Raw genomic sequence first — 18,754 nt, forward strand, 5'->3', positions numbered from 1 at the left:
ACTAAGTAAACAGCAAAGCCACCATAGCTGCCTTATCTTGGTCTAAATGAGAATCTAGTTTTGAGCACAGAAAATTAAATTACCTACTTAGCATTAAAATATTAAAAATTGAATACTTTGGCAATTTAAAGAGGAAAAAAAACAATTCTACAAAGAACACTACTAAAATCCTGCAAATACTTTTACAATTATCACTGAAAGACAAAGCACAAACGTGACACAGAAATGTTTCCGAGAGATCTGTCTTTAGAATGTCAAAAAAACCCCCACTATACCTTAAGGAGCCAGAAATGCCTGGGGAGGAAGAAAACCCAACAAAACAACAACAAAAAAACAACAAAAAACCCCAAACCCAAGCAAACAAATCAAAAACAAACAAACCCTAACAAAATAAAAACAAACGCAAGGAAACAAAAAACCCCAGACATTAAAGATAGCTCTAACTACAGTTAAAAACACGTATGCACTGCAGATCATTTAAGCAATATTTAAGGTGATTATACCTGGACAGTTTTGCAAGTTGAAAAGACTTACTCAACGTTTTGGATTTCTGCAGGTTTCCATTTTTGTTTGTTTGTTTTTAAATTATACCTTAGATAACATTTCACACAGTGGTTACACAACTCTGATGATGTCAGTTTTACTTTATCTCAGGCCTACTATGCCGCATAATTACCAACACATCTCTATACTCTGCAGGATTTCTTTCCATATCAGAGAAAGGTTTTTGTTTCTATAGCTATGGAGGCATTTTCTTCCTCCCCAGAAAGGCCACAAAATTGTGCCGGGCATTGTGGAAGGAGAAGAGAAAACCAAGGTCCAAATGTAATAGCAATGGCAAAAGGTATCCTCCACGTTCATTCTCTAGCCATTTTGTGCAAATTTCAGAGCAAGCAGCAAAAGGAACAAAAGAAAGTGAAAAGCTCTGTTCAAAGAAAAACAAAAACCTACTTAAAAAAGGTCAAGTTGGCATGACAAGTCTTCCTCAATTTCAGAATTTTTTTCTAGTGCCATTCAGAGCTACCGGGTGTCAGCAAATCTTTGTGCAGTACTATACATTACCTTTAAATATGATCCATAGTATTTTGTTACATAAGGACTATCACACTGACTTAAAACAGTTATCTCTTGCTGTATATCTTCTATTTCATCTTCTGCTTCCTCAAGGTCTATGATTTTTATAGCAACCACTTGTTGTGTCCGATTATCAATTCCTTTAAAGACTTCACCAAAGGAGCCTTTCCCAATGCGTTCCAGTTTGGTGAATAGTTCTTCCGGGTCTGCTCTATGGTTCTAGAAAAAAGAAAGAAAAAAAAAAAAAAGGAAAAGATACAAAAGTTACTTAATTTACTTCCAAGTTATTAGCCTTCATTACTTCCCAAGAAGCACATCATCCAGATTTATCATCACTAGAAGGCTCACATCAGATAAATTTATTTCCTGCACACTAACTTCTAATTCAGCTATTAGTTACAGAATATACATTATGCAGTTATGTCAAAGGTAAAGGAGCCTCACCAGGGAGGGAGTCAGGTACAAACCTCATTTCACTTCCCCGCGTAACAACCCTTTAACACGAAAGAATAGAGCTGTTCTTAATATTAATCCTCATCTGCGCAGTGATTCAGAAGACTGGGGAATGCAATTACTGGCACGGAAGCACTTAATACCATCACCCAGGCAGAAAAGGCTGGGCTTTCTACCTGCCCGACAGCCTTGGGCAGACAAAGCATCCTACCACGTAACAGCGTGGAGCTCGTTGTGAGAGGACTGCACTACCTGGTATTCACTGGTAGGTTCTGAGATCTGGTAAGATCAGGCATCTTCAGGGCAGCTGACAGAAAGTAGAGCAAAAGGGACTGAGAGGTGTTCAAAGAAGGAATAAGAAGGCTGGAGCAGAGTACTGAAACTGGGATACTGATCAGAACTGGTTGGTGTCACCCAAGCACGCCTTAAAAAGGGGAGCAGAGCACCAGGCAGCGTAGCACTGCTTAGGACACCTGCCTTGGAATCTCTGTTGATTAACTACTCTTAAGATCAGCAGACTGATTATTATACAAATATTTTAAATTTCTCAGCTCTGTTCCAAGTATTCAGGAGAGAAACAAAAAAGAAGCAAATTCTCATTTTCCCTTCAAGACAAAGCAAGCTATGTGGCTGCTTTGAGAACCTTATGTGTCCAAAAAACATAGCAGTGACTTCTGAAAGATATGAATGACTTGCTCCACAGTTTAAGAACACAAAACTTCAAACCATACTAAGAAAGTTTACAGAAAAGCACTTTTAAGAGGCAAGACAGACGTGCTAAGAGAACAGCCCATGCTTTGCAAAGCAATGGAATTAAACACATTACTGCTGTCAGAACTGGGCAACTCATTGCACAAACCAATCTTTGATCAAGAAACATCTGCCCAAAAAAGCCCTCTGGTTCAATAGCAACATCTGAAAATATGAAAGAGGTGCTTTGTTTTAGATCTTTCTGGCACTCCAAAACTCAGAACCGGCAAAAGAAGTGACAGTTTTGGCAAAAGCAGACATTCAACCGAGGCACAGACCACCCTACGTAACAAAATACTGAAGGATCAATGTGAAACTCCAGAAAACATCTTTACACTGGTCCTCTTGCAAACGGATGCAAAAATCTTTACTGGGAAAAAAAAACCAAAAAAACAACACAACACATTACTACTATAACCTAGTCCAAAATGGACAGTCTCATTTCCTTACTGGGCCCCTATTGTTGCTTCTTCCCTTCTACCAGAACCAGAATTTATTGTACAATATGGTGAGATGAATCAGGAAACAGATTTAGCTAAGAGTTAACCATATGATTTGTCAGGTTTATTTTCAGCAGAATCAGTTCACTGCTCGCATATACCAAGCTGTCATTTGTGCTATCACAAGAGGGAACATGAAGTAGTATGGCAGATTAATGCTGATCCGTGGAGTTAGGTTTTTTAGATTTTGCAAATGTACAAGACACACTGCTGTTCCCAAGCAGCACATTAAAGCAAGAAGAATGAGGAATTTCCCCTTTGTCTATGAGCTTGTTGCTACTCTGATCCATTAATGACAAAACAAAACCAAAATAAAACACAAATAAACCCCCACCACCACCTTCAGAGACATAATGGAGCAAAAAACCTTGTATTTTCTTCTCTTGATAGACCCAGTGAAAGACTTAAAAGATGAACAAATACATAATAAAAAACCAGGGTGAGTACTATTTTGATCTGAAATCTGCCCAATTAATATTATTATACTGGGAAGGAAAACGATTGTGGGTCTCAGGTGCTCATAAAGCTTTTAGTTAGACAAAAACCCAAAGAGCAAATCTTCAAACTGCCCCAAGACAGCCATATTGCCATACACTACTGCATCAGCTCCTGCCATCTTTTCATCGTTAAGACTAAAAAAAGTTAATATTTTTTTTTTAATCTAAATTTAAAATCTATTTTCAGATGTGTTTCAAAAAATTGTAAGGACAGGGCAGCAGCGACTGCTACCCAGCCTTTCCCTGCTGCTCATTAAGCTGCCAAATTGTCATTTAGCTAGCAATCTAATCTAATGTGTTCCTAAACCACACTAGTTGCAATGAGGAATAATTAACTGATATTTCTGCATTTACAATAAACAAAGACACACACACACACACACCCCCACCCCCCCAAGAAACAATAGAGTTAAGAGAGAGGATTGGCAAAACTTTTCATTAACCTAAAATACTCATCTTCACGAAAACTAGCTTCACTTTGAGACGCACTCGCACTCGGAGCCTGAGATTCCAGGAATCATTCATGCTAATAGCTATTGCTGATTTGAGCTGAAACCTGTTAAACACTTCCAGACAGATAAAGGAAAAGCAATGTAATCACAGACATAGTCAGCTAATCCAACCCTTCACAAATGTCTGATGAACTCAAAGGGCAACACTTGGGTTTTGCTTGGGGAGAAACCTTAAGCAGAAGATTCCTCCGGGCTCCTCTGTGGAACTGCACTTCACTCGATCCTATCCACCCACTTAACGGTCATCAACAAAGCATGGCAGGTCTCCAAACTCTCTCCCCCAAGCTACTTCAGGTGAATCAGAGCTTTAAAGGCTATTTTAACTTCCAGCAACTCCTAATGCCATTACGTGGGAGTGCTGGAGTCCAGGGAGAGCTTGGGCACGGTTGGACACCCTGTACATCCCTGGGAGGGAGAGGTGGACCGGAGGGGCATCGGAGGAGAACAAACTGTGCAGGACTGCTAGAGGAAAGAGTCACATCTTTCTATTCTGAGAAAATCCTCTCACAGCAAGCAAAGTCAGCTTTACAGCTTCTGTTATTCACCAAGGCTGACAAGGGACTGTAGGACACTCCAGGATAAGGGCAAATATTTCTGACCAACTATGGCTAATATTGAGATAATGTCCTTTGGAAAGGCTTCAAACTTAGAACACTACATAACTTAAAACATGACCTTACAACAAAGGCTGCATTTTGAAACAGATTTGCTTTTACCTTTCTTGATTTCCTTGTCTTTCAGACTATTGTTCTACAGGACTGTTTTTCTACAACTAATTAAAAAAAAAAAAAAAAATCAAACAAAAACAAACCCCAAAACTTTAAAGGACTACTTTTTGACCAAAGGTAAATTCATATAATACAGTAATGCCTGGTATAGAAAAGTGTGGAGATATATTTTACATAAAGAGTGGGCATGCATGTATACATGCTCCCAATACATACCAATAAATTTTTGCAACACAGCTGCCAGCTAAGCTTCTACTATGGTACAAATTAAGATTTCTAACACTATTAACAGTCCTAAGCAAAACAACCAATTGTTATTCCTTGTTCTTTCACAGATCTTTCATTAAACGAGAAAAAGGTTTAGAAGCTTTGAAAGTTGCCTGCATGAATAATTGTTGTTTTTTAAAAATAAATACTGGTTTCTATGGGGAGTCATGTCTGTTTGGCAGCAGATGGTAACAATACAATAGACAGTGTATGGATTCCATCATCACCTCTCCAAAGTTAATACCTGCAAGTGGACAAATCAGGAAGATTTCCCTCCCTAAGCCAGTTTCCCCAGACAAAAGCGGCAACAAGTACGACAAGCACAGGCACATTCGCATGCCAACTTCAATCTCGCCAGCATGAGAAACAGCACCCACACCAGCGTGACAATACAAGCCCTCTGCAGAGCTCGGGAAGGCCACCATTTCACCAGCCCAGCACTACTAGACAGTCTGCGCTAGAGTTCAGTAAAATCTCTCCCCCTCTCTTATCCAACCCTGCGCCATTACTGTCTGTGTTTATACACACATGTATGCACACATACAGTGTCACAGGATTGGAGCATGATTCGGCTTGGAAAGGACATCAGGAGGTCACCTAGTCCAACCGCCTGCTCAGAAACCCCAAATAAAACCACTACAGCATAACTTTTGCCAGCATACCTGCAGTAGTTTCACCAAGTATTCTGCCGATATGGCTCACATTAGTTTTTTCTTTTTATTCTGATAAATGCAGCTACACAGCAATGCCCTGGCTGCATTCTGCTACAAGACTGACCGCCTGACTCACCTTCCCACCTCTGACCCTTTCCCATACCTGTTCTCCAAAGTCTGCCTTCTTCCTTTGAAACAAAGTTAAAGCACACTGAATATCTAACTTCCAAGACTACATAGATATCTAATGAGATACACCAAATTAGAAGAAACAGTATCTATGTTAGACTGCTTCAGGATCTGTTGGTGCAGAACAGCTCTTTCAGAGAAACAGGTCTTCTAAGAAAGGTCATTAATGAATGACATTAAAGGGTACCGTGTACAACTGGATGAAACCCCAAAGCTTCAGAGAAACTCAGACAGAGACTGAGCTAATGCCTTCTAACAAAATCAAAACCAGGAGCCTCTAGGTCTCCCAAAGCAAATAGTTTAACGTAGTCTTGTGAGACTTCTTCTATGTAGTCTGTCAATGTGAGAACACGTACCCTGTTGTCTTTATAATATTTCTAAGACCTGACCCAGAAATGCTGTTATACTACCTGGATTTTCAAGTACCTCCCTTTATTTGGGATAAAATTCGGAACAAAAGTTCCCTTAATATTGTAGCAGCACTACAGAATAGCTCACCTACATTGGGTGACACTATTCAAACACACATTAGATAAAGATGCCATAATTAGCTCAAAAGATTTTATAGAAGTTGGTAAGAGACGATCAGAGTGTCTACTCGTATGCTTTTCAGGTATCCACTACTACAGCACCCTAACACGTTCTGGTAACTCTGCAAGCCGTCAGAATTACCTGTGTGTTTAAAAGGCCATCATTTCAAGCAATTGCTCACTAAAATAAAAAAAAACTGATCTTCACAGCCAGGAAGAAGTCAAAGAAACTATAAGGAAAAACGCTATCTTACAGAAAGGTTGAGGATAAGAAGGAGGTTTTGTTATGGCAAAACATTTAAAACCAAACCAAACCAAAAAACAACCCACCACCAAAAAACCACCCCAGTAATTAATTTGTTGTGCAGCCCCATAGTTACATTAGCATTAAAGTGCCAGATCAGGAATGTATGCCAACTTTGCTGCTGAAGCCAGCATGCGTTGTGCCATATCTCTTAAGTTCCACTGTCTGAATTATGGCTAACAATAAAATTAGATAGCGATTATGAGGCCTAGCTTATTATCTGTAAAGTCTCCAAGACACCTTTTATTGTCTTAAGAATGAATACCTGAAGTACAACGAGTAAAAAAGACACTTGAAAGTCAATAAAAGAAAAACAGATTAAAAGTTAAGACATTTAATCTATTCTCAGCATTTTCCTGACTCTTACACTGCATCTGGGTTGAACACATTAAAATCAGAGGTAATCGGTCCATTCAGAGACATTTATCTATTCTCAGATAATAAAGTACCTTTAAGTTTTTATTCGGTTCAGACCCCCCAAAAAATGACATTAAGAGGGAGTCAGATTGGTAAACCTGATAAGATACAGGACTTCTGAGAGTAATGTCTTAATCAACAGATACATTCTTCTTAGCTGTATTTCTTTCCATACATTATTTGCATGTATTTTCAGATATATTATATATATATACACATTAATTATCCATCATGCATATTCTATTATATAACTATATATTCACATGTATTATATATATTTCCATATTATACCTGCATAAGGAACATTTAACTTCTTTACAATAAAGCCACCACAGGTAGTGATAGATTTTAATTCCTGGTGCTCCTCCCCACCTCCCCCCACCAATTTTATTTTAAAACTCTATTACAATTAAAGTTACTCACACAAACAGTGCCATAGGCATGCACGTGTGTGTACATATATAAAAATTTAAATAGTTTGAAGTTAATGAAGGCACAGGTGCAGATCCATTATTGCTTATAAAGAAGCAGAAAAAATGAACCTGCAGACATTCAAAACAAGGGTGGAACCTGTAGACATCTTTTTTCTTCGTCTTGTACACACACGCTTCTCAGCATCTTTCACATGTAACTAACCTGATGCTACCCTGCACTCCTGTTCAAGACTCAAACATCAGGATAGTAGATACTTCATTTATATTTACTGGAACTGCATGATACATGCTGAAGGAAAAATTATTTTTAAACCAAAACAATTTGATTTTATAAAGTATCAAACTTACATTATCAAGCTTTTCTACACTGTAGGTAGCAAAAACTAGATCTGAGATTTGCTGTCCTTAAATGGAACCTGACCTCTGTTACACCCTTTATGAAACATCTCCCTTATCTGACAAGGCCAAGACTCGTTGCCATTTTTAGTGCGAACCTGGAGAACTTCAATATGAAGCACAAGCAAAAATAAGCAAGCAAAAACCCCATTTGGCTTTGTTTTCATCAAGTCAGCCATAAGGCGAGATGCTTGAAAATTCCTATGACTATCAAAACTTTAAGCTCAGCAAACAAACCCACCCATTCTCAGATTTTTAAAGAAAGAATCACCTTCATCTTCAAACCACCTCTGACCTGTGGCAGATGCAAGCTGTCAATTGCATGTTGTGCTGAAAATGGAAACCACTGAACTCATTTCCTCTATCCTGAGCTATTCTTTCACTTTGCTAACACAACAAGCAGCAGCTTACGAAACAGCATAAATAAGCAAAAAGAAAGAATAACAACACATCTCCCAGCGATTAGCTCTTTGACACAAGCAATTAAAAAAAATTACACCAATTATTTATGAAGGGTATTCTGCATGGAGAAGAGGAAACACAAGGAGAAATTTCTCAAACCAGCGAGCTCCTCTGTAACTGAATATCCTTACACTTCAAATGGAGTGCCACATAGCTTCCATTCTATGTATCAATACCTTTTAACCACCTAGTATCTTAAAAAAATAAAAATCTTTAAACCAGTGCATACAGCTGCACATCCATCAGTCTGCTCACGTGTTTGAGGAGCGTGGCCTACCAAGAGAGTCAGAGGAATGAAGGAGGGATGGCAGCACAAACTCTGTGGCTACGTCTTTACCATGATTTGAAAGAGACCTAAGTGCCTGAACGCTCTATAGCTAGGAAGGATGGACATCCTCAGATGGAGACAGAAGTCAGTTCAAGAAATCAACAGGTTCTGGTATGCCAAAGTGTTCAAACTCTGTTCTGCATTTATTAGAGTTCAACAAGCTGATCTTTCAAAACAAATTTAATCTCCTTTGTTGAACAGTGCAGGACAAGTGACTGCTGAATGGGTAATTAACCCACCTCAATGAACTAACTGCCTGTAGACCTGAATTAGAAGCCAGAAGAGAGAAGACTATTGCAATTTCTCATTGCTGAAGAACATTTGTCATCTCCCTTTTACAAACTGCTTTGAAAAAACTAATCTGCAGAGAGATTACAACAGCCACATCTAATAGGAATATGGAAAAACAACCATTTATGGGCTGCAGCCTACTTTTAGCAGTATGCCTTTCCTTGCAGCAAGCAGCTTGCTTATCAGTACATAAACAATTTTTTTTTATTTTTGCCACACCCAGTTGAAGGAAAAACTATGCCAAAACTCTGCCAGCAATAAACTATATCTTTACAGCAACTGGAACATTTTCCTAATATTTAGAGGTTCAGTACCTACAGCTAAATGGCAACTGCTACATAAATTTTAAAGGCCTCCTTGCTGCTCCAAGAAGCCATTTTAGCATATCTTCTGTGCAAGTTACAACATGATACACAGATTTTCCTCCTGTAAGTAAGATTAAACTCGTACTAAAATCCAGATAGAATAAAAATAACAACAAAATCCAGCTTTTTAACTTGCTGGTTCATAAACTAGAAAGCAGCAGTAAGATCTCAAGTTTAACACACACATAACTATCTTTGTTAAATCTCTCTACTGAAGTAGTCATTACTTATTTTCAGGCTAAACAAAATTAAAGCAAGGCAGAAAAACACTGGTTGGAAAAGGATGGCTCCAAAACACAATGTGGGTTAAAGAGCAGGCCACAAGTTTATTTACCACAGATAACTCTCCAGGCATAATCACTGCCTGCGATGAACCCCAAGCGGGAACCCACGGTTAGAGGATATCACACCATTCCTTTAGCTATGGTAAGGACTATTTTGAGAAAGGAAGGCAAACACACCAGTCTATTAGAATCCTAGATTTCTGTCCTCTCCCCAAGGCTAGACGACCACAAGCTTGAAAGCTGTACTCTCCTCTTCGATACTGGCCCTGGATCACATCAGTCATTCTGGACCTGAAGCTACAAGAAGCACACAATGAAAAACCAGAAACACAACTTCAAAATGAGCTACAAAGGAAGCAAGAAACCTACCCTGCCAGAACCAACCTGCCCGTTTCAGAAAAACTCCTTTGTCAATTACTTTGCAGCTCATTCATAGCATGGCAAAGCATCTCATTACATAAAAGGCGAGGGGAAAGAGGGGGGGGGAGAGGAAGAGAAACACCCTGAAAAAAAATTCAGATTCTTTTTGCCAATTAGGCTGGAATAAAGCTGTGCAGGAATGTAAAAATGTTCTTGCTATGACCAGTTGCCAGATGACACCTTCCTAGGTGAGAGATCAACAGCAAGATTATCTTGCTCCCCTCATAACTGTCTATATCTTTTTAATTGATTTACATAAGTAGAAATTCAATCTTTTTCATTCAGTGTTGTACATTTAGGCACTTTACAACACTCATGGTCATTCCAAGCTGTACACTGTTTTTATTATTCTGCATTTAGCTCCCAACACAGAAGCCTGCATTGAAACACAACTTGACGCCTAGCAAAGCACAGACACCCTCTGATCCCCCCCAGTCAACGTTATTCAAAGATTCAGAACGTAAAACAGTACCTAGTTGAAAGGAAAGCCTGCAGAAGACCAAGGGGCTGGGGGGGGGGGGGGGGGGGCAGAACAGAAAAACAACCCACGTTCTTCAGGACCGAACAGATGGTTCTTGACTTCTGGTTCATGAAAACAGTGAAGCCACCCTGAGCACTCAGGCTCCCCCTTCCACAGCTCAAGTGTAAAACCTGCAGATAACTAACATTTCTCATTCTCCTTCACCAATGCATAGAGAATTCACACAGATCCAAGACAGACCATGCCACAAAGCTTTTCCAGATATACTGCCTCAATCAAGACCACTCAAATACAGATTTTGGCAAGACAAACTTGGCTTCACGCTTTTAAGAGTCAACCATGCAGTTCTTCAAAGCCTTCTTCACAAAGGCAGACCTAAGCTGAAGCCTTGCTCTTTCCCAAGCTATCGACCTAATCAATATAGCCTATCTCTGCAAAACCACATGCACAAGGTACGAGAAAGAACGAGACCAAGACCGGCAAGCTACTGTTACCTCGTCAGTCCCTTTGTTAATAGTTTCTCTGATTGAGCTCTTTTTGCCAGATTTATTTGGCTAGCAATCCCTCTGACAGAATGGATTTCAGTGAATATCACTAGATGGGCACCCTTCCCATGAGATTTAAGTCTCTCCTTCAGAGCTAAGGAGTGTGCGTGCTCAGTGATCCTCGTCTAATCAGCAGAACAGACTTGTTCTAGAAGAACTGCTAGAAGTTTAAATTTAAAGAACAAATGACAGTTCTTGAAATAGAGTAAAAAACGGTGAGGCAGTATTAGGAAGGAATTTGATTTTCAAACATTGTAAGTTAGAATGAAATAGCAGGATTTGGAACAGTGGTTCCTGACATGACAGATAACTCGCCAACTCTATTTCTGCAAAGACAAAATACATACAGCCACTAATTATGGCATGTCAGAAAATTAATTGTCACGGAAGAATTTCAAAACCAACTTTGTACCATTCAGCCCCAACCCCCTCCCACCAAAACCCACCCCTGAACTCTTCAAGTGTGTGCCAGTTATTAAACTCAGTTCCTAAGAATAAATGAAAGCCAAAACAATAGTCTCATCGCTTTTCAGAAGTGGTAACTCTTTCTTAAATCTGAAGGGAATCACCGAAGAGCAAACAAGTGGTACTTTTACTAACAGGTTTAAAATTCATCCTTTCACTTTTGGAGGTGACTGAAAATGAAAACTGAGGATAATATGCTTGCCTACCTTTACTAAGACATTTCATAGCTCTCAAACAACAAATACTGCTGCAGATGCACATTCAGTCATATATACTCTTCATGGTGTGCCACAAAGTTACTACATATAAAGAATCAATCCTCCCCTCAAAATAAGCATTTAAAGAATTTTGTTTAATTTTTTTAAACAACAAATTGCAATATATTACTCAGCTACTACTTGCTATGTATTCTCCTCTTTTGAGGAAAAGGAGAAAATAAAAAGACGACTTTCATTGGGACTTGTAAAGCATGACAATAAGATGCTGGAGTTCAAAACCAGCCAGCGTGAATCTTTTCAATGTTAAATTCAAAAGAAAAAAGCCACTACAAAATAAGGTAATAATTATGTATTTTTACAAGCTAAAAGTCTGGTTTCAGATGTAAAGTTTTTACCTTTTGAGGGAAATTATCCTCCGCCCAAAACTGAAAGCACAGAACAGCCAGAGAGATTAAGGTGAGACGAGTTATGTGCTCTCTGCAGCTTCAGCAGCTTTGCCTCTGAATTCCAGGTCAGCGCACTTAATGTGTGTATAAAACTGTAAAATCTGCACAAAAAGTACTACTAAAAGATTGCTGTGGATTTTTTCTTCTAAACCTGATAAAAGCATCTGCTGAATTCCAGCCGATTATACCTACACACAGCTCCCATGTATGAAACGCTTTCCAGAGCTCGCTCTATCTACCTCCTTTGATAACAGTAAGACAGTACAAGTATGACTGAGTCCTACTTTTCTTTGTCATCAGAGTAACTTATCACAACGTACAAGATGGAAGAATCACGTTCAGCTAAAGGCTGAGCTGAGTTAGCAGACTACTATTAGGTATGACACAGCTTGTACATCAAGCATGACGAGGAAAGGAACAACCGCAGTGTTGAATTCCACAAATATTTTGATGCATTATCTGCTTCAAGTAGCAGAGAGGCATGTTTTCCACAAGTCTTAAAACACTATCTTCCCGCAATCTGCCTGCACTGTGGCTCAAAGTACAAACCAAGGAACTGAAATTGGACAAGGTATTCATCCCCAAAACACTGAAGTCCATCCTAGCTTAATTATAAGAAATCCCCGTTTTCTGCACGCTGTGGAAGTCTCCTGGTGTCCTGCAAGCACTAGGCTTTCCAGCTTCCTTTAAGTAAGTCTTGTCCCTAAATAATAAAAGTTTAAAGCCTTTTCAAACTCACTGTGGAACCTTCTGTATGCAGCTCAGTTCCCAGGAGAGGAATGAGTTACCAGATCTTTGCACGGATATTTCTTCAAAGGTTTAAGTCCCTCTCATGCCCACCCTCTAAACATCGAAGCATTTGAGAGTAACAGACTGCTTGGTCTTAACAGAAGTCATGTTCTTCCAACCACAATGAGTAAGGTTTACTAGAAATCTGACACACTTCCAGCCTTCCAGCTTTAGGCACCACACAAAGAGCCCATTTCTACAGGTGCACTGATTTAGGAAAAAAATGTATTTTTTTCATGGTCTATGAAAAAGACCACTTGCAAAATTAAATGCTACCTTTCCTTTAATCTTTCTGTACCCATCCAGTAACTAGACTCCAACTGATCTGCCTCTGAGCAGCCTGCAGGGAGAGACCCTCCAGCGGCCAGGCGCAGATTGTTTGGTGAGCAGTGCGCTACAGCCAGTCTGTTAACTGGCACCACAGAGAGCAAAGCTCACCTTTACATCCACGTTTGTATTTAATCAAGCAATCCTTCGATTGTGAATCAGAACACACCAGCTGACAGGTCACATGCTTCTAGCTGCTCTTCTTTTAGAGGAAGCTAGGCTCGCTATTGCAAGACAGTCTGAATGCCAATAAAAACAGATGGAGATCAGGTCCAAACAACCTTTCTGGCTGCACTCAAGACTACTGCCATACAGGATCAGGAGATATCAACAAAGCCATGAGAAAGGAAACAAAAAGTGTTTAGATGAGTAGGACAGCAGAGATAGAGAGATATAAAGCCCCAAACCAGGTTCCAAAGACATGCATACTGACAAGAAGAAACGCAAATGAGAAGAATCGATATTTCCATCAGTTAACGAATGACTATTTCACAGACCTAAGATTTTGCACAACAAATCAGAATGGGTGAAGGGAAAGCTTATACATAGAAGCTCTACCAGCTAAAAAAGGCATCTATTACTTGAGCAATGCACCATTGCTGAAGTCTACAGACTAGTTTGGAAATTTAGGATACCGACAGACAGAAAGATTCGAAAGGTTAATTGTTACTCACTTGCAAGTTAACAGCTTCCAGCCTCTTTTATTTGTAAAGAAGTTTTGCAGTACTGGATGAGATGCTGCCAATAGCATGAGTTCATCAGAAACGCATCAATCTGAAGTGACTGACATACTTTAAACTCTCTGATCACTTGAAGCAAACAAAACCCTCTGAACTACACATCCTACTTGCTGGGCGAAAGAAAAGCAGTAGCATAAGACTACTAATAAGGGCTCCAATACCTTCACTCCGGCTCTATTTTCAGTACAAGCCCTGGGTTGCTGAAAGACATGGGCAGGCTCTAACATCTCTCTTGCAAGCCATATCTAGAAACACTCTGTAGGAGTTCAACTGGATTCCTTGAAGATAGTGCCAGTGGACAAGTTGCTCACTGTGAGATCTTGCAGCATTCCAGACTAGCAACTAGTTTGAATATTTCTGTCCCATCAGAATAAAGAACAAATTTACAGTGACGTTACTGAATAAAAATTCCAACCTGACATTCAAACTCATTGCAAACTGTGCTTCATGTAACCAGGACACCTTAATTGTGCTCACATAACTACATCAACCTTTCATTCTTCCTTTTAGTCTTGGATTCTGTATAAAGTGCCATAATTTTGTGTATCATGCTCAACTTTAAAGCAATCATTTTATACATTCAGTGAGCACTTTAATTTTATCAAACAGGCTCAGAAGTTTAGCAGCTGGAGAAGTTAACACCATACAACTGGACCAAGTGGAGCTTTTCCAAAAGACTGAGGAAAATGAATGCATTTAGGAAGCTGCTTGTACAGGCAAGAATTGTTAGGTATAAAATTTGGTTCTGTTAGGGACACAAGACAGGTTAAACAGAGTGCAACAACTACATACAGAAATGGCTCTGTAACTACTCATAAGGGCAACAGGTAATACTACCTCTGGGTCTTCCGTTGTTGCCAGGGTACTGAAAGTCAGACTCCAAGTTCACCAAAGTAACTCTTTATGACTTTCAGTAATTTTCCACGTTTGGATTTTTTTTAAAAGGGAACCTGACTCTTCACAGGATAAAAGATCTTAAAACAGTCAAAAAAGCTTTGGTTATACTTCGGTGATGAACTGTCAAAGTTGTCCTTTCGGAGTATGGAAGTTATATAATACATTATTTAAGGATTTTTGTTGATACTTTTTTTGTGTGTGTAATGAAATGGAAAGGAATGTACAAGATTGCAGTAAAACTGAAGACTTCAAACCTGTAACACATTCTCTGTCAAATTCAGTTTCCAACTTTTATATTCACTAAAATGCTTCCCGCAACACAGACTGCAAAACAAAGGGTTTGACAGTACTTTCCCACAGGGATAGTTTTAAGGTAACTATTAGACCTTCTTCCATCACAGAGGAACGTGTTTATTCCTTCTTCAGTCGATCACCATGCACTGAGCAGAAGCAGGGAAGCTGTTATCATCACTTGGGTGATCCTGACTGAATAGTTCAGATAGGTTAAAAAAAAAAAACAAACAGAGGGAACCCTTATACCTCAGACTACCACACTCTTCTAGAACAGGTTTGGGTTGTTGGGTTTTTTTTTTTTTTTTTTTTTTTTTCCACTAAAAAGCCTGTATTATGACCCTTCTAAAAGAAGAGTGAGCAGAATAACTTTCCACCAAATTCTACTTCTTTGTATTCTAAGACTTTCAGGACTTGTGTAATAGTCTTCACCAAAAAAAAGTCACCAAGGGAAAAATATATTTTAATTCTATGCAGCTGTACATATCTAGCAGTTATAAAAACACTTTAAACATAAAGATACATGTTAAGGGGTCTGGGTTAAACTATACTAGTGGAACTAAGTATGCTATTACATAAAGTTTATTGGTTTAACAATGGAAAATAGGACCTTAAATAATTTCAAGGTCCTTTTGTGTTGACAGGGCAGCTATTGAAAAATAGGACAGCAATACACTAAGCAGATATAAAAATAAGAAATTGACAGACTTGGATTTTGAAATAGAAGTCTCCCAAATGCAAACACACTAAAAAAGTCAGAAGCAGCTCAGGCTAAAGCCTCTAAATCTTTTATCACAAAATTTCTTTAGGATGTACCAAGACAATAGTAACCCTGACATATTAATGGAACAAGGAAGCTGAGAAAATGTGGTTTATGCCCTCTTATATCAACAAAGTCAGTGGATGACCAAAATTTAACTGATTTCAGAAGGCCCGCAACTTATTAGAAATCGGAAAGGTGAACCAAACCTTGGTACTGTAACTGGCCTAAATTAATACTATTTCTACATCAATTCTACACTTTTAAAAAGTGATGAAGATACCTATCAAGAGAAATTTTAACTTTCTGTTCTGAGACCTCCTGCACGCTTTACTGTGTATCTTGTATACAGAGAGATGTATCATAAAGGCTTCTACGTTATTTGAACTGAAAAAACCTCCAACGTTACACAGGCATGACTATCCCAGAAGTTAAGGGAAAGCCCAAAACACTGACTGGGCTGCCGGTGTCTTGACAAGCAACAATCAACACTAAAATGAGTTGGGTCCTCAGCTCCTTTACTGTTGATAAAGATCTTTGACCAAACTTGTATTGGACCGTCCAGCGGAGTTAAGAACGAAGAGTCTGAGACATTCCACCTTTCCTATGAAAATCAGTAACATACGAGCTTGTCTGTTTTCCAAGCAGATACAACCCCAACAGGAAGAAGAGACACCAGGCCCCATCCCCAACTTGAAAAGAGCTTTCTGACAGGTGAGGGCTCCCCGCAGCAAGCTGGCCGCTTGCGCTCCGTCACCACCGCAGCTCGCCTTTACCACCCTTCCATTAATCGGGACTGGCCTTTACCACCCTCCCATTAATCGCAAGGTCCTCGGAGAAGCTGCGCTGCAGGCCCGGCGCCAGGCGCACCTCGGTGGGGAAGTCCTGCAGGAGGTTAGCTCGCCAGCGAGCCCGATATGTCATTTACAGCACACCCACGCACCCTGCGATTAACTTCACTTCGCCTTTAATCAGTTTTAGAAGCTCTTACGTGCTCCTGGGATGCAGCGCGGCCAACCCTGAACAAAGGGGGAAGGGAGGGAGGGGACACCCCGGCCTCCCAGGGGCCGCCTACAGGTAGGCGCCCCCCCCCCCCCCCCTTCGGGGGGCACGCCGAGGGCACGGGGTCCCTGTAGGGCCTCCCTTTACCCCCGAGCACCCCCCCCAGCCCCGCTCGGCGGGGGGCTCCGGCCCGCGTTCCTCCCTAGGCCGAGCCAGGCCTTCCCGCGGCCCCTCGGCGGCACAGGCCGCGCCTCCCGCCCCGCTTCGCCCACCCGCAACCCCGCTCCCCAGCGGCGGCCTCCGCCCGGTGGGGCCGCAAAAGCGCCGCTTCCGGAGCCCGGGCCCGTCGCCTCCATTTTGGGGCCGGCGCGGCGCGGCGCGCTGCTCACCTGCATGCCGGGCACTTGCACCGCCACGGGCGAGTGGGCCATGGCGGGCTGCGGCGGCCGGGCGCCGCCCGCTGCTCCCCTCTCTCGGCCTCCCTGCTCCTGGGCGGCGGCGGGGCCTGGAAGGACAAAGCGGCGGGGGGGAGGCGGCTTTAGCGCGGCCCGCGCTCCCTCCTTCCCTCCCCGCGGCCCGCCCTGCCCGGCAGCCCCCGCCCGCCGCCGGCTCACCTCGCGGCCGCGGGGCTAGGGCCGAGCTGCGCGACGCGGGCGGGAAAAGGGGGTCCCTAGCGCCGCTCTCCCATGCCCGCCGGGCTCCTAGCAGCGGCCCTGCCGGCTGGCGCCGCTCGCCCTGCCCATGCCCCCCCTTCTCCGCTCCTGTTCGCGGCGCGGGGGCGGCTGCTCGGGGCTCCCCGCGGGGTGGCGGTTCTCGACACGGCCGGGGCTGGGCTCAGAGCGCCATGTCGGGCTCCGGCAGGAGGCGGCGGCTGCTGTGCGGCGGCGGCGGCTTCTTCCGTCTCAGCTCCGGCCTGGCGGGGCGGAGCCGCCACCGCCGCCGCACGGGCCCCGGCGTCAGCTGCCCCCGCCTCCTCGGGCCGCCCGCGCCGGGCGGGCAGCGACCGGGGGACGGTGGGAGGGGCGGCGGTGGTGGCCCCCTCAGCGTCGGGCCGGGCTCGGGGACGCGGCCTCCTGTGCCCCTTGGGCTCTGTCACACCGGCCAGGGGCCCTGAATAGAGTGTCACAGCGGGCTGTCCCCCTCAGGCCGGCTGTGACAGGGCCCTGTCCCCGTCAGGACAGGCGTCGCAGAGCCCTGTCCCCCTCAGGCAGGTTGTGACAGGGCCCTGTCCCCCTCAAGCTGTCGTGGGGCCTTGTCCCCCTCAGACGGGCTGTGACAGGGCCCTGTCTCCCTCAGGACGGCCATCGTAAGGTCCTGTCCCCCTCAGGCCCTCATGCATGTCCCCCTCAGGCGGGCTGTGACAGGGCCCTGTCCCCCTCAGCCTGTCGCTGGGCCCTGTCCCCCCCACACACACTGTCACAGCGCCGGTACCCCCAGACACACAGCTCTCAGCTCTCCGTCCCCCCAAACACGCAGTCACCACCGCACCCCGGAGGCACGTCGTTGCAAATAACTGAGTGGCTATTTTATGGGTTTTTACTTGCTTTTGCGACACAAAGAGGGGGTGCCCTCTCCTCTCGGGGTGGTCCCGGCAGCCAGTCTCGGCGAAGGTCGTGTGGGCAGGTCCGATGCGGCCGTTGGGGGTTCAGCCCCCAGTTTGGGGTGGTTGGAGGATTCCCCCACCACCCCCACCCCGGGCCAGCTCCCCGCCAGCCCTGCCCCAGCTGCCACGGGAACCCCCTGCGCCACGCTGCGGTCCCTCACCGCCACTTTCCTCCCCGCTGCCCCTCACGGTCTGCCGGAGCCCAGGGAAGAGAAAATAACAGTGTTTTTGGGTGACGTTTTTGCCATTCATACATGAGTCACCTATTTGTGTGTGTGATTCACATTCCTGTAACACGACAATTTTGCCGGCTAAAGCTAAAAATGACATCTTTTA

At 42.9% G+C, this 18,754-nt stretch overlaps 1 protein-coding gene across 2 annotated transcripts in view; it reads right to left on the minus strand.

Moving 5' to 3' along the window:
* STK26 (serine/threonine kinase 26) overlaps positions 1-17,715 on the minus strand; it is a gene marked incomplete at its 3' end in the record, with an annotated part of 33,324 nt that extends 15,609 nt beyond the window's left edge. For both annotated transcript variants that reach the window (XM_082488288.1, XM_082488289.1), the window contains exons 1-3: positions 17,430-17,715; positions 17,205-17,320; positions 1,063-1,293 (exon numbers count right to left, since the gene is read on the minus strand). In XM_082488288.1, coding sequence (XP_082344414.1) covers positions 1,063-1,293; positions 17,205-17,246 — 273 coding nt within the window. In that variant the 5' untranslated portion in view covers positions 17,247-17,320; positions 17,430-17,715. The remainder of the gene's footprint in view (positions 1-1,062; positions 1,294-17,204; positions 17,321-17,429) is intronic.
* Positions 17,716-18,754: the final 1,039 nt, after the last annotated feature.

This window comes from Vanellus vanellus (assembly GCF_965231255.1).
Source record: "Vanellus vanellus genome assembly, chromosome: 10".
Classification (NCBI taxonomy): domain Eukaryota; kingdom Metazoa; phylum Chordata; class Aves; order Charadriiformes; family Charadriidae; genus Vanellus; species Vanellus vanellus.